The sequence below is a fragment of the Tympanuchus pallidicinctus genome, unplaced genomic scaffold, assembly GCF_026119805.1.
Source record: "Tympanuchus pallidicinctus isolate F22 unplaced genomic scaffold, pur_lepc_1.0 scaffold1, whole genome shotgun sequence".
In the NCBI taxonomy this organism is placed as follows: Eukaryota; Metazoa; Chordata; class Aves; order Galliformes; family Phasianidae; genus Tympanuchus; species Tympanuchus pallidicinctus.
Genome location: NW_026294618.1, coordinates 73,996,357 through 74,019,474, shown reverse-complemented (window position 1 = coordinate 74,019,474; position 23,118 = coordinate 73,996,357). Strand labels below are relative to the sequence as shown.

Genomic DNA, 23,118 nt, shown 5'->3' with positions numbered 1-23,118 from the left:
AGTTGCCTGCATACAGCAAAGCAGCCTTGATGGTGTCCTGAGGTGTCCTCGGGACTCCTTCCTGCTGGCTGGAACAGACTCGTTCTCTGCTCCCCTGCTGCTCAGAGGTCTGCAGTGCCAACAGGACACGAGCTCTCCCCAGTTCATCCTGGAAAAAATACGGAAGCTCCCAGGCAGAGGAACGGGCAGATAGATCCCTTTTACTGTCGGGAACTGTGTAAGAAGGAGACAGGTGACATCTGCTTCCCCTTAGTCTTTCAACCCCTACTCCTCTTTTCCTTCGCTAGCCCGCGTTTGTCTTCCTGCCCAGCCCTCGGGCCGTCCGATCTCATTTACGGGGGCTACCGCCAGATCCGCAGACAGCTGTAGTTTCTTGGCCGCGGGTTTCGGCGTTGGGCCGCTGCGTGGCGGAGCGGCGGCGGCAGCGCAGCACAGCAGCACCTTTGACGTGCCCGTTCCCCACGTGACGGCCGCTCCATTGCGGGGCGGGCGCTGAGCTGCCGCCGCTCCGCCAGAGCGGGGAGAGCCGCAGCCGCAGCGTGTGTGCGTGCGCGCGTGTGTGTGATGAGCGATCGCCGCGTCCCTCCGCCCGCCGCCGGCTGACACCCCCAGCGCCGGGCGCGCCAGGAGCAGCGGCAGGAGGAGCCGAGGAGCCGCGGCCACCCCGCACTGACCTTGGCCCGGGAGGTAACCGAGCTCCGCGCCCTCCCCGCGGCCGTGCCGAGACCTCTCAGGCGCCGCTGCCGCTGTCCGCGGTGCTGAAAGCGCCGAGCCGCTCTGCCCGCAGGGCTCCCCTGGCCCTTTGCCGCTGGGAGGTGCGGGCACGGCGGGGCAGGCGCCGGGCGGGGCGTGCCGAGGGCGAGATGCGGCTCAGCCCCCATCGGGAGGTCTGGGGAAGGGTTCGGGGGGGCTCCGGGAGGAGATGCTTGGGGCAGAGCTTAGTCCGCCCCGCTCTCCGCAGCCTCCGGTGCCGTCTGTAGATGGAGCACATTCTTACACCTGCGTGCAAAGCCGGAGCTACAGCAGGAGCTGAGCGCTCAGTGCGGCTCCCGGGTGAGCGTGGGGGGGGGGGGGAGGGAGGAGCCGGGGCTGGCGGCTCAGACGAGGCTTTGCGGTGAACTCCGATGAAAGTAGCTGAAAGCAAGCGGGAGCGCGTTGTCTTGTTTTTGTTTGGTGCCGAGAGAAGTTTTTAAGGAGGCTGTTCTTCTCACCGTGTGTTTGAGGGTTGTGGAAGTTGCTTTTCTTCGAGCGGTGAGATTAAGGCAGACCTGAACACAAAGTCTTGGGCCCTGTCAGTTCTTCCCCCCCCCCCCCCCCCCCCCTCCCCAAACTCCGGTCAGGAGGGTGCTGAGCATCCCTGGTTGGAAGTGCATATCAGGAGGGAACGCGTGGGGCGAGGCTCCTCATGATGTGGTGGTTAGTGAGATGTCAGGGAGCTATTTGGAGCGACAATTCATTAATGTCTGAATTAGATTAACATGTTACATTCATTATTTACAGGCAAAAGAGAGTAGTGACAGTAAATGCTGAATTAGCTTCAATGTAAATATCTGTAGCAAAGTTTAGAGCATACACTGAATCTAATAACATCTTGGTATAAAGTCACATCCATTAATCATCAAGGAGGGAAGGAGACCTGAGGAAGTGTCTTACTGAGACCACTTGTACCTTTTACAGCGCACCAAAAGAGGATCAAATCTGTGGGACATGGCACAAGGAAATAATTATGGGCAAAGCAGCAATGGGGTGGCTGATGAATCCCCAAACATGCTGGTGTACAGAAAGGTAAGCTTTGTTTTATGAAATCTGAAGAAGGTGCTTCAGGAAATGGTGACGTCCTGGACTCTTTTGCTTAGCAAGTGAGACCATTGTTTTTACTGTTTCTCTCCACCTTCCTGAAGAGAAGCTACTGCTCTGCTTTGCCATGAATGGAGCAGTGTGATTTCAGGATGCAGTCATCTGATATGGATTTGGAATGTTTTTGCTGCTGACGTTTATGCTACCTAAGGCAGATCAAATGGCTTGTGAGAACTAGGTCTATATCTCAGGAACTGCTAATGACTCTTCTTTATGAAGTGACTAGATTTCTTGTTTTGAACAGCAAGTTATATGTGCCTCAACTTTGCATCATGTTCAGAAACCGTTTAGAATTTGAAATCTTCATGTATTTACTTCATTTTATGCATTGAAACATATGGCATGTGATGGTGGTGATGTGTCAGAGTCTGGAAAATGTTGTGGGTTCAAGTATTCACTCGCAAAATCTAGTAGTAAAATGAATGCATGTATTATACTTATCTGCAGTCACCAGAACATAAAACCAGAAAAATTGAAACAAAACACAACATGACAACACAAACATACACTCTGGGGATTCTCTCTGGAAAGCATTTCTAATGTAGTTATTCTAATGCCATCAATACACAAATTTCCAGATCCTGAGCTCCAACAGTGCAGTTTATATAGCTTCTACACTTTCATTTTTGTTAAAGTAGGTGCTTGGGGATTTTGTGATGGGTTGATACATTATTACTTTTCTTTATTTTAAACTTGACAATTGTGTTTATTATCATGGTTTTTTTTATTCACTGGGAGAGTGACACACTTTCATAATGCAGAGGAATAGCTGTTCTTGCAAATTGAAATATGTAATTACACAACTACTTGTTTATTCCTAGAATACAGTGCTTTCTAACTTGTTTGTGGTTGTTTCTGTCAGGTGGAAAAATCAATGCTTTTTTTCTTAGAGCCTTCAACTTTTTGCAATTTAACTGTAATACAAAATATCTGATACATATTCAGATAAATTTTTGAGGTGAACTGAGGTATCGCTGGTAACTGTGATGTTTTTTCCTCAGAAATTATAAAATAGTTTCAAAATGAAGACTGTTACATACTCTATTTTTTCATTCTTATTTTCAAATATGTTGCTGATTTCAGTGAGGTTTCAATGGTATTTTCCATGATTTGCCATTTTGGAAAATTATGCTTTTACACAAATGAGATTTATGAACTTAATCTTAGTTATACATGCGTGTAAGAATAGACAGCTGGAAAAAATACAGTGTACCTCATCACTAACTTCACAAGTGTGTTTCAAAATGAAATAATGTGCATGAATTTATATGTAAAAAACATGCTGTGCAGATATAAAGCAATATAGCGAAACTTATTGTCCTTTATAGGCTTCTGATGTTTTTGAACATTACCTTTTCATATTTGACATGTACTTCTATGCTGAAAAAATGCCTATTTAGTAGATAGGGGAGGAAAAACCAGAGAAACAGTTTGTCTTCTCCAGTGGTGTGTATGTCTGAGTAGCGGGCTGAGCTTATTATCCATTATATTTAGTCTGACCTTATGCCACAATTTAACAATGCCCCTGAGCAGCCTCCAGATTAAAAGGAAAGTTCTGAGGCAAATGACCAAAGTGTTGGTGATGCAGGGAAAACTTGAAAATGAGGAGTGGAAATAGGACCTAAGGCCTCATGTAGTCACTCAGTGTCAAATACCTTTTCAGTAAATCAAAGGCATGGGGATGGTATCAATTTGTGTCATCTCCAGTATAACAGTGGTTCTTCTCTTAATGGCAAAGTGCAAATGGTGTACTGAGTATTAAACTTTCACAAATACTTACCTTCTACAATATTATCTGCCATATTTATTTTTATACACTTCAACATATATATATATATATATATATATATATTTTTTTTTTTTGGCGTAGTAAATCAAAAGGGTCATTTAAGATGGTTAGCGTACAAAGAGTATGAACTAAGTAGTCCTTCCTTTGTGAGAATTCAAGAAATAGGCAACAAAATAATAGATAACCTTTACAAAAATCACCTACCTTTTTCTGTAATAAGATATTGGTGTAGGTGAATGTTTTATAAGTTCTGTCTAGAGCATAAGAGAAGGATAGGTAGAAGTCATTTCAATTCAGAACATATAATCTCTGAATATCATTCTTTAATAGCAACAACTAAATCATGGGATTCCTTGTAATACATTAGAAAACACAATACGTCTGTCATAGTGTTGGAAATGAAAGTGTTGTGCAGAGTGAACAAGGAACTAGATTTGCTGGCTTCATGAAAACTCTTTTTTTTTTTTTCTTTGGCCAACTGAAAAAGTATTAATAGTTGTTAGAAAAGAAAAAAATAAGTGCTGTTGGCTGGCTTCAGAAGGAAACTAACGCTACTGAAATACACAAATGCTGGAATATTTTCTTGCTGAAGATTATACAGCGTCAACACAGGGATTAGCACAAGTTTTGTGATGTGTGTGTCTGCAAGGACTAGGTGAGATACCTTTCTTGTGATAATGAAGAACTGAAATTTGGCCATGATAAATAAAGACAATGCCTTTGGCTATAAAACATGACTTAGTAGTTTTGGTTATTCTTTTAGTTTAACTCCCAGATGCTATCTGAACTAAATACAACCTAAGCTCTGTGTAGTTTCAGACTTGGATTTCCTAAATCCTCATTCTGTCAGGAGTATTTTATAGAAAATGTAAAGCCTGCTCTTTACGGAATGACATTTTGGTGTTTGAAAATTAAGTATTTAAAGCTTTGAATTGTTATAGAGTTATTATTGCACTTTAAGTACATAGAAAAGTATTGACATGTAGGCTCATTTTTTTGTTATTATTATTATTATTATTATTATTATTATTTTTTTTTTTTTTTAATGTTTTTAGTTTGTCTTTGGTTTGTGATTAGTTACTCATCTGGGAGATTGAAGAAACACAGGTTATTGAAATGCAGGATAGAATATTAAGAGTAGACAGCATGTTATAGTTGCCTGTATTCTCAGAGAAAGAAGAGTTTCATTGCATTCTGCTTTCAAAAATGAAATATATTTTATGCTGAATTTTTGAATTAAATATTCTGTGCATGTCTAATTCTGAATGCTTATTTGACTCTGATAGAAAGGGTAGTAACAAACATAAATAGCTCCTTATATCATTTTTATCCTGACTCTTAAGATGCTTGTATGTCAGCGCTTTTATGCCTTGGGGAATACTTTTTATTTTAATAGAATGTCAGTTGCATTATTCTATTTGGCTATCAGCCTAATTATAAAGTAATGACATGTGACACATCATTAATACTGACATACCTTGGAAAAAGTCCCGATTTTTTTCTGCCAGTAGCCTGAGGCCAACATGAAAAATTTAAAACTCCTGCTTTTACTTCCCCTCCAACAGAGTCCATTTCAGTCAGCACTTAAAAGACATAAGACATTAGAATGCTTGCTCTTTGCTCATACAGGAATCTTAGATTTCAGCAACACTAATTTAAGGCTGGAAGTTGAGTCTTAAAGACAATACTTCAAATGTAAATGAGGTTTATAATGTGCAGTTTTCCCTAGTTTCAGAGCTTAACTTATCCTGTTTCATCTTCTGTGTGCCACAGATAATTAAATAAGTAGAAGTTGTATTTTGAAGAACCTCATTACAGACATACTGCTGGTCCTTCTAAACCTTTGTTTATCTTTCTGTTCTTACTTTTCTTAGTCAAGTATAGGCTGAAAGGATTAAGAGTTCTAATTTGGGAAGTTGATGGTTATTACATTGCTGTCTGAACTAGCTTCATTTGAGAGGTGATAGCCTTATTTTGTAAGGTTGCCCTAGTCTGAGTTCTTGTGATTGAGACTTGGATTCTCTGCTTTCCTCATTGCCCCACATGTTAAGAGCTTTTGCCAAAGCTGATTAGAATTAGTAACAGTTGATGCTTCCAGTATTGTAATGAAGCTACAGAGGTGTTCTTTTGTGTCAATTGTTGAAGGTCATATGCCAGTGCCCCTGTACTGAAAATGCTAAATTTGTGATCTCAGGTACTTCTTAGTTTACCGTCTTCTGATATTCCTGCTAGAAGCTAAGCTTCCCAGGTGTGATGCTTTAAAAATCTTGTTGTAAAAGAGCATTAGAACACTGTTACCAACTTCTAGTAACCATTGTCTTCTGCTTGTACGAGAGATGACTTCCAATGTTGACTGCATATAATGTGATGCTCTCATGTGGCTTTTATCAGGTGTTCATTTGAAGATTGTTAGAAAAAAAATTATGAGAACTGTATTCCCTAGAGCCTATGAGATCAAGGAAGGACGTAGTAGGTGGGATTTTTTTAAGTGCTGTCACTCAGTTTGATAAGAGAAGAATTGCGCTGATGCACCGTGTTTCTGAATATGCTGTCGCAACCTATGGTTGCATCTTGCTTCCAGTGAAAACTGCAGAGTTTGCTACTACTGTGTTGTAAGTGCAAATGCCAGGGCAGACTAAAGGATGTGAAAAGTAGTTTAATTAAAAGTAGTTGAATATACACAAAATGTAGTTTCTTCTGAGAAGAGTAGTGGTATTGCTGCAGTTAGTGTATGCTGTAGATGCTGCTTTTGGTTTCATTCTGATTCTCCTAGGTACAGAGTTGACTTTGATATATCCACATCTATGGACCTCGGGAATTCCAATTGTAAAAATAGCATTTTCCTCCCTATTCAGCGTGAACATCATGGGGATGTTGTCATGTTGTTCTGGAGTGGTTGGTTGCTGTTAAAGTAAAATAGGTGGTATGTAGGGGGCATGAACTTGGGCAGTATATTTACTAGATTCTGTGGAGTGCCTTTCATGTGGTGAGACTACATTTTGTGTTATGGTCTCATCTCTCTTCATACTAATTTTTTCCATTGTATCTTCCTGCTGTGCCACCTGAGGCTCTATCCCATCCTGGGATGCTTACTGTCAATGCTAGCTAGAGCATATATGCTTTGGCATCATTTGTGATAACAGTGTTATAAAGGAATTGACTGTCTCACAACTATACAAAATCACTGAAATGCAACCCAAGGAAACTTGATTAAAAATAGTTATACTTGAGTCTGCATATGGCTGGATCTGCAGATGTGAGAGGCGCACTTGCTCCATATACTTACTTTGGTGATTCCTGCTGATATTTTTCTTGCTTTCTGTTCTCCTCATTCTTTCACTAGTTGTAGAAACGTATGAAGTGGTTTTGCAGTGAGAAGTTTACTGCTTCGTACCGTTCTGAACTTGATGTGCTCAGATCGCTAGCACTGCGGTGTTTTTGTATTTGACAGTAGAATTCTGTGCTACCATGCTACTTCCTTTCTCCATCCCATGTGTGCTGTCTGAAAACTGTATGTGCCTGTTTTGATTGTGTATTGTCATTTTTAGTTTCTTTCCGTTTTGCCTTTGAAGCAGTCTACATTTGTAACTATGGAAACGATGCTATTGACAGCAATGCGCAATTCAAAGTAAGAAATTGTTTGTTCTGGAGTTAGGAGTTTTGTTTTCTTCAGAATTGCAACATGCTTTCTAAGTGCAGGATTTTTTTTTTTTAATGGTTATATGTTGTCATCTGGTACAGGTGAAACATACAAACCGCTCTTCAAATCAATCTGTAAAGGCTGCTAAAAGAGAATAAATTGTTTGTGAAGTCCATTTACAATTGAAATGACAGATGAAACTGTGAAGAAATAAAAAATAAAGTTTGAATGAGGTTGTCATCAGAACATGTCTGTTTAACATAGTATAAAACTTTTCAGGCAAAATGTTGGGGAAGGGATTAAACAGTGGCTGTATAACAAAATACAGTGTAAACACATGGTTTTCAAACATATCTCTGCACAGAGATATCTCTTTTGTAACAGATGCATATGGTTATTCTCTGTGCTACCAGTGAACAAGCTGAGGCATGGCAGTAACACGACAAAGCAGTGGAAAAGCTAGAAGTTATTGTTGTTATTATTATTATTATTTTGTGTGTGTGTGTGTGTGTGTGTGTGTGTGTGAAATAGAAAATACAGTTTTCTACAGAAGAGGGAAACATCAGTGCCAAGCTTGCAAAATATTACCTGGAACGTCTCCAGTACTTTCCATCATTATTAGTTACTTTATTTAATGAATTACAGCAGTAGGGGGAAGGAGTTGGAAATGTGTGAGCTGAACTGTCTGTGGACCAGAGTTTGGAACTGTAGCTTCATCTGAAGAGAGAACTGCTGGAAGTTTGTGCAGGAAAGCAGGCTGGTCTAAAAAAAAAAAAAAGTGGCATAGAAACAGCAATAGTGTGGCCCCTCGTAAAGCCATCATAACAGTCAGGAAAGTCTTTTACTAGATAACACATAAACTTCTTAACTGTCAGGGATGAGAGCTTGGCATAAAAAAACAAAAACAAACAAACAAACAAAACTACCAAACAAAAAACAATCTGAAACATGGGAGAGAAATGCAACCTGCAATATTTAAATGTCTGTATGTTGCAGCCTGTTAAATTGTTCAAAAATACATTCAGGTAATAAGAAAAAAGTTCAAATGTGTATATTTTAATTAGAACTCAAGATGTTTTTTAAGTTGTGAGAGTTCAGAAGTAATTGTATGACAGGTTTTGTGACAGCATATGTAAGATTTTTTTTTTCCCTTTCAGACTGTTGTTGAACTCCCCAAAATAAGGAGTTGGTCTGTATTGTGAGCATTCAGTTTTTCTTTGAAAAGTGACAGGCTAAACCAACTTGTGTCGAGTATATGTGGTGCCTTGTGGTGGGTAGTTTATAATCTTTGGGTTATTTAACCTTCTACAATTGGGGCCCATTTTGAGCTTACATGCATACCTCTGAATGCTTCATTCTTCAGATGCTGCTACGGTTTTCTTTCAATTTATTTGCATATGTGTATACAAATGTGTTTATATATCTCTGCAGCTATGAGAAGCTCCTTTATTTCTGAGGTGAACAGGGCATTGCTCTTGCTTTTTCTTACTTTTACTACCAACTTTTCCTTCAAGTTGTGATACTGCTGTTGATGAATTAAAAACTGGAGAAATGACATCATAATGTATGTTTCATCTGCCTTTGCCATAGGAGATATTTAAGTCCATTGCTTGTTTTTCAAGTATTTTACCATTATTGGGCTATTAATTAATTACAGTCATCTTTGCTAACCTCTAAATGGAATTTGAAGTGTAGTTGATCTTTAGTGTTACTCACATCAGAAGGTGAAGGGTTTGTCATGTTGTGTTCAAACAAAAGATGTGGTGATTTCATTTTGAAAAACCTTAAGCAAGATCTGAATAGATCCTGGCCAGACAGAAATATACCCTTGACATGCTTCTTCTCAGATTCTTGCATAGTTTTGTGAGAAGATGTTCCTGAGAATTGCATTTCAGGTAAAATGAGAATTTTGAAAATGTCAGCTCTTCTGCATCATTTCTGCTGCAGTTTGTTTTTCTTCTTCCTTTGACTTATGGAAATCCCATTCAGCCAACATAATGTGTAGTTGTAGAGAGGAAGGTTTGCTCCACAGAAAAAGAGATATCAAGTTCAGTGCAGTTCAGATGTACAAGGATCATCTAGCTGGAAGTGAAAATTTCTTCCTTCGAGGACCAAAGAAATATTTTCTTTCTATTCCATTTATTATTGGTGTAGGAAAAAAAAACAAAAAAAAAACCTTGTAGCCTTCGTGGAAATTATTTTTGGAAGGAACATTATACTAACCAAACACTTCTTTTGTAATATGATTGAGTCATAATTGACCAAAATTGCATAAACATGAATGGGAAGATTGGTTTAGTGAGCATATAAAAGTGTAGTAGTCTTCAGTGTCTCGTACATATAAGGTAACAGTATTGTACCTTTCCTTCCACACTGTTGAAATGAACTGCACATATTTGTCTATACAATTCATTCCACCTGTATATGCATTGCAACAGAAATAAATCAGTATTTCCTTGCTCTTTGTGATTCTGTTTTCAGTACTAAAGTATTTCGTAGAGCTGTTATTCAAAGTGCCCTAAATTCTGGTGGAAAAACATAGTTTTTTCTGAACTACTTTTTATTTCAGGATGAATAAGCAGTTTACTGAGTGCCTTTTAAAAGAAAGACATTAGGGCTTCTTAACACCCACACTTCTCTGAATTGCAGACTGTAAAATATATAAACTTGTGAATTAGATTCTGCCCTCAGGTACAGTTTCACGGTAGCTCTTGATATCAGTGGGAGCCATACATTGCATTTGATTATAGAATCAGTATCAATATAGAAGAATGGCAAAGCTCAATAAAAACAAAACATCTCCCCCTCAAAATTACATAACCTCGAGGTGTTTTATGGTAAGAATTCTCATCACGTGGCATGCTTTTGTCTGTATGCAGTGCAATATCTGGAACATCTCATGGCTGTACCATGATGTTGGCATATTTGGTGATACGGGTGAGAAATGTTTGGTCTGAAGAATAAACTCAGTATTGTAAAACAGGATGACTTCTTAGTAGCGAGTGTAGAACTTAATGTATGAATTAATGCTGTCCTAGAGGGCCACGCTGAGATTTCTCTATGGGTAGAATAGTTTATTAAAATAAAAGCTGTGTCATCTGTAATATAGATAATCTATACTATAATTAAACTTGATGCTATTCTGTGAAGTTTAACTGTTCATTTTCTACAGAGTACCCTAAATTTATCAAAGTACAAATTAGATACTAAAGTACTATTATCATAGGAATTCTACTTTTAGCTATATAGAACAAGAGTTCTACCCAGCTGCTCACAGTATTACTAGATTTCAAATGTCTCCATTTTTTTCATAGTTACTAAGCAACCACAAATCTCATTCAAGTTGCTAAGAGGTAAAGTTTTTTAGTAACTTTTCGTGTAACTTTTTAGTAACAAATTGTGTCTCTTGTGCTACCTAAATCAAGCTGGGGAAGAGGAGGAGGGGAGAAATAAGGTTCTGGTTCCTGAGGTTAAAAGTACCAAACAGTGTCCATAGGAAGGGAAGAACCATATTAATGCTCATGAGGCTAAAACATTTGTTTGGTGTCCTAAAAAAGAGGAGAATTGCTTTTTTTCCTAATACATAATCTACATCTGCATTTTTTACTTTCAAAGATTCAATCTTTGATGAGTTAATAGACTCCTTGGTAGGATCTCTTCCCGTCTTTCTTGTAGGTCCTCTTTAAATACTGGAATTTCCAATTTTTGAGCAATTATTCTATTGCTGAACTGTTCTTGCGATCTGAACTACTTTGTTACATTCATTGTGAACAAAAATAGTTCTGATCTTACTTTCTCTTTACCAGCAATTCCACTAATGTTAAAATTAAATTTGGATCTTTAAGTGCATATTTAGATAATACTAAATACACTGTTGTTCTCCTTCAGGTGATGTTTGTTGTTTGTGTCTCATTCAGATGTATATCCAGATAAAAAGTGTGCAGATGATCTATTACTATAATTTCATTTGTATTTTTGTATTTATCTGATTTGATGGATCTGTAGCTGTCATCACATGAACCTTTTTGACAGAAACTCAGGAGCACAGTTGATCAGGAAGGCCATAACCAGCTGTATTGTCTCTGGGATTCTTTTGTTTTATGTATTAATTTTTTATTTAATTGTTTTTGCTCTCTAGAAATTAAGAGATAGCTTTGATTCCAGTATGTTGGAGTTGGAGTCCTTTCTAGTTCTGTATTCTGGTGTTTAGGAGCTGTCATTTTAAGCTATGGAAAATAAGGTGTCCTAGAGCTATGAACTTGTAAGTCTAGATTGGTTCTGTCTTCCCAAGTTGCAAAGACAACAATGGATGCTGAGATTTCAGTTTACACTGGAAGGATGTTACACAGGATCATGTATGCATTTTTAAGTTTCTTTGATTGGTCTTCCATTTATTTATTTAAACATGTTGGGGAACTACTTTTCACGCTTTGACTTTGAACTGAAATTCTGCTCTTTTGAGTCCTGTGTTTCTTGAGCTAGATGATTTTATGATGCTTGGTTTCTCTCAGAAGTGTTAAAAGACTTGGAGTAAATTCAAGGAAAAAGAAAATCGGCAAGTGAAGCATTGAAGGGAAAATATTTAGCATTTCATCATTTTGTCACTTGCAGAGTGTTCATGAGCCATACCAGGGTTGAGTGAGGCCAGCATGAATCTGCAGGTGTTTTTGGAAATAATGCTGGAGCTTCACTAGGTGGTGCTCTTCCCCCTGGGTAGTGAACAAACATTGCACTGTGGTTCTGGCAAGGTTTCTGTTGAGGAAGAATGGAGTACTGGCTCATAAACTATGTCTTCCATGGTAGGTGTTGGTGTTGATGTCCTGGTGAAACTGCTAAAAGCACCAAAGATAAACTAGATCAGTTAATTCTTTCTGCAGTTACTAGGGTGGAAAGCCTTTACTATAATCATGAGTTCATCAACCAACCTAAGAACTGGAGCTTATTACCTGCACTTATTAAACATAAGAGATTGTTGGGATTTAGTCTTCTGCTAGCAAGCTGAAAATATAATTTCTGTGCATTAAATTCTGCACTCTTAAGTGTAAAAGGAAGATGGCTAAGAGATTTGGGGAGACTACTCAGTAGAGGCTGAGACCAGATAACTTTCATCTATTTCTTTCCTGAGCGTGGAATGGTCTTTGCCTCTTGTTCAGAATAATGTGTCAGGATCACCAAGTGGAGCTTGTTACAAATTCAATCATTCACATGATTTGTTCCTATATGTTTGTGTTTTTGGTTGTTCTGGTAGGCCTTAGCAAGAAGAAACTGATTTCTGTACAGTCTCACATTTCTCCATTATCTCACTTTTTGAGCTTATTTAATCCATCATAAGACATGGTAAATGGATTTTAGATGAGTATTCAAATTTGACATGAATATCTTAGCATCTGTTGATGGTTCAGCCATATTGTTGGCTATGTCTAAATATTTTAGTCCTATTCTTTTCGCAAGCTATGTTGAGTAGATAGAATACTTACTTGCTTATTTATTAGTCAGTTATACTTAAGAGTGTTAGCAGAAGCAATCAGCATGAATGTGTTTTTAGCTATCCTTCTGACAATCTTTCTCAAGATGGAAGCATCTGTTAGATGCAGTTGAGGGGCAAAATGTTTCCTTTCTGATTTTTTTTTTTTTTTTTTTTTTTTTAAATTTAAGCAGTGATTTCTTTTTCTTCTTTTTACATGGTAGATGTAGACACAGGATTTTACTTCGTGTGTCTCCAAGTGCAGAATAAATGCTGTCCTCACTCAGGTTATTAATGCTCTTGAAAATTACCAAAGTCGCTTGTGTGCAAGCAAAATGCTATAGAAGTTCTTATTCACTAGTGTCCTGATGGTAGCACACTAGAAGTGTGAGAAGTAGGCTTTTTTCACCAAAGTCGGCAATATTATAGAGTGATCTAAATGAAATCTTATGTTTTGTTTGTATTTTCCAGTTTCCCTTCAAAGTAAATATCACTATTAAAGCAGTGAATGACTTCTGACAAGTGAGAATAAATGAGATGTTAGTCAATAGCCAGCGTAACTCCTTTTTCATGAATGGAGATATGAATGATGCCTCGAGGATGTAGTTTGCATTAGAATATAGTAGAAAAGCAGTGGCCAATAGAATACTGCACTGAAATGCTTTAGTAGTCATACTTTTTGCTAACGCTAGGATGATTTGTGATGAGTGATCTGTTGTATTACACTTCTAATCTGTCAGATCCCAGCCTATTGCCTTCCATTTAAGATTCAGTGCGGTCTTGCAGAGGGAGACTGAGCATGGGAGAAATAAGATTGTCTGTGTTGTGCAGCTGAAGGGTCTTGGAAAAAAAAACAAAAAAAACATTCCATATCAAGGAAGCAAAAAACCTTATAGGCCCTTTGCGCTTAGCTGCTTTGGAAAGATATAGATATTACTCAGATGGATGAATCAGTGTGTATCTTAAAAGTAAACAACCCTTACCTACATTTTTGAGAAAGAAAATTGGAACTACAAAAACTCTTCATTTGTACAGTACTGCAAAAACTGTAGATTCCTCATGGCTGGTGCATTGTTGTACTATCACAAGAACACAGAGCAAAGAAGCCTGTCTAAAGTCAAATACTGCATTTAGAAAATAAGGCACTGAGAACATGGATATGATTCACTGTTCTGATTTCCCATTTGACAAAATGGTAGCAATTTTGTTCCTCTGTTTTCCATTTGTAATTTATAGAGAATTAAACTTAAAAGGGACACTGAAGATAAAGCTAATTATGTTTTTCGACAGTGGGTAGTATGGTGATGGCAGTATCACAGCAATGAATATTGCCTTTTTTTCCCTCATATTTGTTTTTCCAGTTACATTTTTAGAATTCACTGTGATTATGTGATTCATTACAGTTCTAGCCTTTGACTTTCTGATTTAAAAAGATTTAAAAAGTATTATTAAACAGACTTGCATGACTGCTGAGGACTGGCCAGCATGCCAGAATCATAGAATCACTCAGGTTGGAAAAGACCTTGAAGATCATTGAGTCCAACCACATACTACCTTAACTCGAACAACCCTTTGCTAAATCATGTCCCTGAGCACCACATCCAAACGTTTCTTAAACACATTCAGGGATGGTGACTCAACTACCTCCCTGGGGAGCCTATTCCAATGCTGCGGGACTAATCCAGTTAAGGGATTTTGTGTCCTTTTTGGGTGAAGTTCTTCTGGCATGGAGGACTTTGACTTTCAGTGGAGTGTTGAGCAGAGATACAGTGGCTAAATCTCCACATGGTGTGCTGGTAATATTCTTCCTGAAGTCATCTTATCTGTTCCTTTACCTGTTTTGAGTTCTCCTCTCGGTGATGACGGGGGGAAGGAATGTACATGACCTACAGTACAGGCCCATCTGTGAATGCCACCAGATGGCATCTGTAGTAGTTTTTCCAATAATTTGGTTATTTTCATTTCAATTTCTTGTAAATTGTCTAGGAAAATTCATGCACCGAAGAAAGAATACTGGAAGTACTGGCCTTTATTGATGATGTGTCATTTTCTGTTTTCTTACCACTGTAGCCTAACCTCATTTCTGTAATGCCAATGAATGCTGAGCTTGAAATAATGTGAAATTCTAAAAGCACAGAGAAGATATCTGTATCTGAAGTGGTGTGTGGGAGCCATGTTTAGCCATGTTTGAAGGAGTTTGCTTTCCAGCAGTTTGAAGATAATCAGGGTGCTGAGCAGGAATCAAAGCCAGTATACGTAAAGAGGCATTCATTCACACTGTCTTCACCGAGCTTCATTTTTTTGGTAACCTTTACTGTAATTGTACCTCTCAGCAGTATATCTTAATGTTGGAGCATTCACTATGCTAAAGTATAAAGTCCTGCTTTTTAATCTTTAAACATGTGCTATCCATATGAATAATATGACTAGTGAAGATCTGAATGAACCTATGCTGTTCTATGCACTGCATTCCTGTGAAACAGGAGTAGATATGCAAAACAGTGGGCTATTTGTAATGTGTATTTTTGCACTAAGTTTAATTGACATCTGTGTCACAGCCAGCAATATTTGTTTCCCCAAGGTGCGTGTGCATGTGTATCCATGTTTGCAGCCGTTTGAGTTATGACTAAGTTTATCCATCTAGCTTAAATCAATCCATGCTTTCAGTGTGGTCCTTTCTTTTACTATAATACCATACACCTATCTGCGTAAAAAGCATAGAAGTGCGTTTCAGGTGGGCTTCTCCCTAGAAATAAGATTATACCATCAAAAGTGCATCTTGTCCATAGAAATGGATCAGCAGGTTTGGGCATTTCATAACCATTATTCTGTCAGATCATTTTGTGATAGCTGTGTAATGTTTACTTGAAGACATTAAAATGTATTCAAATTTTTTTGCAAGTACTGCTTCTGATCTAGGAAGTCCCATGTGCTCCCTGTTGACCTCTGCAACAGATATTGCAATTTCTTTTTGGTAGTTTCTATTCATTTATTTCTTCTTCTCATAAGACTGTAGCTCTGGAATGATAGCTTTGCTAATGATTTCAAATATTTTCTCCACTTCGTATTATTGTCTAGCTTCTTTTTCACTTCTCATAAACTTTTATTAAGTAAGATTAAAAGCACCTTAATATGTCACTTATAAACCAATTTATTTGCCAAAAGCATCACCTCAGATGATGTCTTTTTTCAGTTATAAATAACATTAAGATTAATATCACTTCAAGTTGTTAGTCTTGTTGGATGCTCATGAGGCTGAGTCGTAATTGTAGACAGTTCAGGATTTTGAGTCTGATGTTATGTTGGATTTTGTGCTATTTCTGGTAGCATCCAAGGTAGGATTATTTTAAGCCTGATGATGTGTTGAGTTTATATTGTTTCTGGTTGTGTCTGGGGTAGGCATATGACAAATTACAATTGACATCCAATCAAGCTGTTCCTTCTGCAATCACAAAAGTTTTTATGAGCTATTATACATTCATTTTTTTGCATTTTAGTTCATTTTTCACTGATTCAGCTCAGTACAGAAACGTTATAAAAAGCTTAATTTTATTGTATTGAAATTTTAGCCTAAACCCTAGAGCAAGGAACCAAATCATACACACAGTACAGTTGGAGATCTGAATTAAGAGATCTGTTTACTTATAGATAAGGTGTCTTGCTAATTATTTGCAGTTAACAGGTATTAGTTACAGGAATTTGGAGAGTACATTACTTTATGATATAGCAAAAAGAAAACTAGTCTGGTTGTAGATATTAAGGACATTATTTAAGCTTCTGATTTTTGCCTTTTCTGAAATACCTGGAAAGCCACACAATTTGTCTTGTAAATCTTCCATAGTCTAAGAATTGTGATCCACTTCAAACTGTTGCTTCTCTATGCTACTTTTAAGTAATAGCAATTCTAAATTCTAAATAGAATTCTAAAATCTAAATAGAAAGACTTCTTCTAGCTTATTATTACAATAATTTACAAGGGCCTTTTTTGGTTTTAACTTTTTTCTTTTTTTCTTCAATTTGCTATTTTGCACTGCTCACCAGACTTTGCAGTTCAGATGAAAAGAGTCTTTGATAGTCTGTGCTTCACTAGGAATGCAAGAGAAAATGCATTTCATCTTCTGGTCTGACAAATTGATTTTTTTTTTCTGCAGAGTATTGCTTGATCTGAAAGCTTGAAAGTGATGTATTAATGTCTCAGATCTATTTCCATTCATCGTTCTTAAAATGGAATTTGCGGGTTCTGAATTTTGTCTGTTTTGGAATCTTTTTGAAGGAAAAGAGATATTTTTTTTTTAAACATAAAGTTAAGGAAAATGTTGTATATATTATTTCATTACTGGCTTCAGACATACTTCCCTAAGGGAAGGTATTGTCTTTCACTTAGAATTGCTTTTCCAGTTGCAGAATTCAGTTGCAGTATTACATGAAGTTTTGCTTCAGTATGTTTAATTTCTATTTTTTTTATTAAATGGAAGTACATGTGTGATTGAAAACTAAGTTGTACATTCTTGATTTTAAGTATGTACTCAACTACGATGCTCATCAATACAAATATCTTCCAAAAAATGTCCTGATTTTTTGCAAGCACCAATCTAGTGGAAGAATTGATGCATTTACATCTGCAAGCTAGATTGTTTAAGGACTTTATTTTTCAAGTTAAGACAATTATATTTTATTCTGTTGAATGACCTCATTCGGGAAAAATATGTTTAGGGAGTTACAAGGACTGCTACAAAAGTAATACCTCCTATTTTATTATGTTGGTCTGTGGTGTCAGAGGTGGATAATGGTGGTATGGCAGTAGAGGTTGAATCTTCCCATCAGTAGTCTATTCCTTTTGTTGCTATGTGATGGATGGCAGCAGAGAAGAGTATGACTCAATGGTGTCTTATATGGTAGTCCACAAGGAACAGATGTGTGACACTGGATTCCTCCATGCAGAAGAAATGGCACCCACTGTTGTTCATCAGTGTATGCTGAACATTTCTGGAGATCAAAGAGTGGAAGTGAGCACAATGGGTCAATGGGTGCTGTGTTTCAGCAGTGGCAGCAGTGAGAAAGATAAGCCGTGTTTTGGATGGCTGTGTCACACTACTAAATGGAGAGCTATCAGCTTATCCATGCAAATCTGCTAATGGTGATGACTGTGCTGAAAATATTTTGTAGCTGAGAATTTGTTCTATCAAATACTGTTATTGTACTCTTGTCTGTTGTAGTTTCCATGAAAATATGTATGAAGCATTACTTCTGGAGTTACCTATGTATATTACTAAAAAATCTTTGGCTTTTGTATTGCAGATTTGAGGGATTAAATACACAAACTTGTTATTAATGTTACTTGCAGTTGTCGTAAAAATCTTGACAGTTGTGTTTGTGAGGCGCTTAAGTTTCAAAATTGTATTCACAAGAGCATATCTATCATGTGACTGCATAACCATTTTTCAATCGCCATTTCAATTTTTGGTTACTATAAGCCTTGAAATACAGTACATACTACCCACTGATACTTGTCTGAACAAGCATTTCTGTAATTCTGCAAATGGCTAAGGGGTCTGTGTAAGCTCATAGACTAATGTATGCTTTAAAGAAATCTACACAACAGTACTTCAGTTGCAGAATAAAAAGTGAAAACAGTTTTAAATAATGGATGGTCAGAAGCACAAGATCTTAGTACAATGGTCAAGTCTTAGAACTGCTAGAAAGTTTTTGGCACTTTACATTTTGACTGTATGCTAAACTGCAGTAGTAGTTTTCCTGACTGCATAGTCATGGCTATCTGAAGTTTGATAAGACTGACCTTTCTTTTGGTCAGTGCAGGTCATCTGAAGCAACTAGCAACAAGGCTGGTTCCCTGAGTCTTAGTGGAAGAAAAACTTCAGTGTTGCAGAGTATTTAGGATGCAAAAACAGCACATCCATTTGTTAGATACTTGGCTACGTATTTTCAGAACCTTTCTGTAGTTCAAGGAAGGAAAATTGTATGTAATTTGTCTTTGATACAGCAGCTAGTGGATGCAATTTGCAGTGCTGGGTGGCATGACTTTTGGCATGATACCTCTTGCATTTCAGAGCATTATTCCAAGGAGACAAATACATGGAAAGGTTTTCTAGTGGGTAAAACAACTGAAAGTGTGTATTTGAGCTTAAATAGTTTCCTTCTAAAATAATTTTAGTGTTCAAGGCAATGGTGAAACTGAGTGCATCAGCAGCAGATGTTTTGTATTTGTCTAAGGAAAAAAATAAGCTGCTCATGAAATTTGCTGAAAAGATTTTAAGGAATAATACTATTGTTTTTATTTTTACTCAGGAGAGTTCTTCATGCACCTGCCTAGCTCTATAATCAATTTTTTTTTCTATCTATTAATTCTCTGTGTTTTGTAAGCTAAAAAATATAAATGTAATTCTAAATCAATTATTCAGTTTTCAAATAGACTTTTGAAAAGAATTTTGCTTTTTTCTTATTGGATATAAAACCAATTTTGTCGTTACTGATTTTCATTAATGCTACTTTGCATGTAGTAGCATTTGCCATTTGATGACTTTCTTTCAGGAATAGTTGGTGGTTGATGCCATTCTAATTTATCAGTATAATGATCTTAGACTGTTTCTATATATAAACTACTTCCTTTGCCACTGATAAGTATCTATTGGCTCAACTGCTTACCTGCACATTACTCTATCGATCTCTCTGTTTATCTGGTATCTTCTACTCTTCTATTTGAGTCAATTTATTCCAAGGACACAGAGTACTTTTCAAACCATTTGAGCACACAGCAGGAAGATTATTCAGATGGTAGTTTTATCATTGAGTTTTACAAGAGTTTGTGATTGCACAATTAAAATCTAGCTGCAGGTAAAGGGATGTGTTTGAAGAGATGAACTTTATGTTTGAAGTGACAGTAAACGAATAAACAGTTTCCATTGTCTGTTTCTGAAAACATCTCTGGCTATGTTGTTATTTTTTTAAACAGCAAACGATTGTGGGAATAATTCTTTTTGTGTATTGCTTTTGGATTTTGGGAGATGACTAGCTTTCTTAGGCTTGTGGTCTCTTCACATGTAGTCTTATGGAATGTCTAGTGGAAATGAAAATCCAGGCCCTTCTGAAATTAAAGTTGTTCTCTATGAAGTCTTACCTTAACATTCAATTTTCAAAGGGTTTATGTAGGAGCTACCCTCAGCCTTTGGTTTGCTGTATCATAGTTCTCCTTTTCTTGCAATGTTGTGCAACCTCATCTGTAGTGTTTCCCACTTATCATTCCTTCAGAATTCTGGTTTTCTGTTTTGTAGTAACTTGTCAAACTGCTTTACACCTTTGTCAGTTATACAGACATAATTCTATATGACAGAGCTGAATGAGCTTCTCAAAAGCAGCTGAAATGCTATGAAAATTGAAAGAATTTGGTATCTGTGTTGGATCGGAGGTACACTGCTGAAGGGCTGATGGTATTGAAAACTTGGAATTAGTGCTTCAGCCAACCTGCCTGCATTGTGCCCATGTGCAAGAGGACAGTAAAATGCTTTTTAATTAAATGGTTTAGTTTGCAGGCCTAAAGATAACATGGAACTCCAATTTCTGTGATACTACTGGAAAAGTTTAAGCTATTGCTAATTTTCTGGATAGTTACATAACTTTTATTTCTATTCATCTTTTTCTAAAACCTAAGGCCAGGAGTTTTGGTATCTTGTGCCTTTCCGTAAAGCATAATATTCTTGTTCTTGCCTAATCCTTCTCTATGCTTTGTTTTCCTGTTTTTTAAAAATCTTACTCTATCTTGCCATACTCCAAACAGATCTGTTCAGTAAAGAAGTCTTACGTCTGAATTTCTCAATATTTGAGTAGAGTTATTCTAAGTCAACTTGTAAATAGTAATATATTCCAGTCCTCTTCGATATAGAAAGTGTTCACTCCTGCTGCAAAGCTTTACATGCATACGCAGAACTGGAGAACAGATAACCTTCCTGAAATATGAAAGTGGCTAAAGACACAAAGTGACTTGATAGGAATACTGTGAATAATGAATAAGGTGTGAAGATGGCTGATTGTAACCAAAACAGTAGAAATATGCTGTTTGATAGCGACACACTCATAGAATCACAAGGTTGGAAATGACCTATAAGATCATCTAGTCCAATCGTCTCCTCATCACCATTGCCACCACAAGCTACTAAACGACATCACACAGCACGTTGTCCAGATGCTTCTTGAACACTGCCAGGGATGGCGACTCCACCATCTCCCTGGGCAGCCATTCCAGTGCCTAACCACTCTCTGAGAGAAATACTTCTTCCTTATGTCTAATCTAAACCTCCTCTGATACAACTTGTGGCCATTTCCCCATGTCCTGCTTGTTGCCTAGGAGAAGAGGCCAAATCCCTCTTCACCAAAGCCTCCCTTCAGGAAGTTGTAGAGTGCAATGAGGTCTCCCCTGAGCCTCCTCTTCTCCAGACTGAACAATCCCAGCTCACTTGGCTGTTCCTCATAAGTCTTGTGCTCCAGACCTCTCACCAGTTTCATTGCCCTTCTCTGGACACGCTCCAGGACCTCAACATCTTTCCTGTAGTGAGGGGCCCAAAATTGAACACAGTACTCGAGGTGCGGCCTCACCAGTGCTGAGTAGAGGGGGATGATCACCTCCCTGCTCCTTCTGGCCTCATATGGGGGTGGACGATGCTAAAAATTTAAATAGCCTCCTCCACCTGTTGAAATCTCCTTAGAGACATATTTTGAAGGGGATAAATGAAAGATGCACTAGAAACCCTGAAGCCAGTGAGACTTTATTCAGTACAGCCTTATGAAATAGATAACCTACACTTTCTGGGTAAGGGAAGGCTGTATGGCTTTCAGTAGTATTGCTGCTGGTGCTCCATGATATCATTTTCTGGTGGCTGAAGGTACTTTTACTGATCTTCACTGGGAAGTTCAATGATCTATTTCTGAAAAGCGATAAAACAACTAGATAGAAACCAAAGCTTTAAGTGAGCATCTTAGTTGTGCCTAATGGGTCATGAGATTTCCAAAACATTTGAATTGATGTTTCCTATTTTCTGCAAGTGACAGACTGCATTTCAGCATTCCTGCTTGTAATTGTACCATCATGGGAATGTTTGGGGGGAAAAAAAACCACAACAAACAAACAAAAAAACCCCAAACTCTGGAGATCATCTAGTCTCCAGCTGAAAATTATTATTCCTGACACTAAAACTGGTCTTCTGGATTTCTTCCATTTTTGTGAGCTTCAAGGGAGAATCGCAGAAGAATCACAGAAGAGATAAGGGTTGTAGAAATGGAATAGCAAGAGGAGAGTTCTGAACATTTGTGTGAGGTTCTTTGAAATATCTGGTTAACGTTGACTCTTGTTTAAAATCTGAGTTCTTTTTAATATATGAAAGTTTACAATTGATTTTTTTTTTCCACAGTATTTCAACATTTGGATGCTTCAGCATAAGATGACATTTCTTTATTCAATCAATGTGAAAAAATTCTTTTTGGAGGCATGTGCAACAATTTCAACTTGCGATGAATGCAATTAAATTAATGAATTTAACTCTTATAGAAAAATGTGTGTGCTAATACTAATTTTATAACACTCATTTCATTTCTGGCAAGGTCCTCTAGGGAAAGTCTTTGTAATGCAAAGTGGAAAGGTATATTTGTAGCTTGCACTGTGAAATATTTTGGGATAATTGCTTGTTTTACAAGGTCTTTCTGTTTAAGCTTGGGAAATCTATCAGTCTCTCTGTCTTAGATCCTCAGCAGTTAAATGGAAGAAATGTATTCACTGTTCTACTGTCTTAATACACTATAAATTATTATATATTTGAAATGCATAACATACTGCATACATGAAAATATTTCCACTTAAAATATCAACCATGAAAAGCTGAAGGAAAAGCAGATAACAATTTTGCAATATTAAGATGATTAATCTGAAAGGCTTGTTTGGATCCCTTTGTTTTCTATACCTACTTACTCTATATTCCTCTTCAAATCAGTCTAAATGTAGATCTAACTTTAAAAGCCTAATAATTTCAGTTATTACCAAAGAGTTCGTGTGTGTGTTTTCACATAATTGTGAATTATAATATTAGTTTCAAATACATGCTCCTATTAATACAACTTTAAATTACTCTTTCTTTTCCTGTTTAACATTGCCTAATCTGAAACTGGTTCTGGTTAACAGCTTCCCTTTTCCAGTTATTTGTGAGAGTGGATGAAATGGTTGGTTAAGCATCTGTGTCTTGTAAGACTGCCATTTAAAAAAAAAAAATAAAAAAAATAGGCATAATGCATTGTGTCATCTGCTTAGTGAAGTGAGAAGTTCCAGCCAGTTCATAACCACTATAGTTACATCTGCATAAACGAGTG

At 37.5% G+C, this 23,118-nt stretch overlaps 1 protein-coding gene across 8 annotated transcripts in view; it reads left to right on the top strand.

Moving 5' to 3' along the window:
• Nucleotides 1-483: 483 nt before the first annotated feature.
• The window catches only part of RGS7 (regulator of G protein signaling 7), a 231,725-nt gene continuing 209,090 nt past the window's right edge, over nt 484-23,118 (top strand). For 7 of the 8 annotated variants that reach the window (XM_052701775.1, XM_052701793.1, XM_052701809.1 and 4 more), the window contains exons 1-2: nt 484-687; nt 1,678-1,785. In XM_052701775.1, coding sequence (XP_052557735.1) covers nt 1,708-1,785 — 78 coding nt within the window. In that variant the 5' untranslated portion in view covers nt 484-687; nt 1,678-1,707. Of the gene's footprint in view, nt 688-961; nt 1,054-1,677; nt 1,786-23,118 lie in introns of all 8 variants that reach the window. The other variant, XM_052701782.1, reaches the window with a different exon arrangement.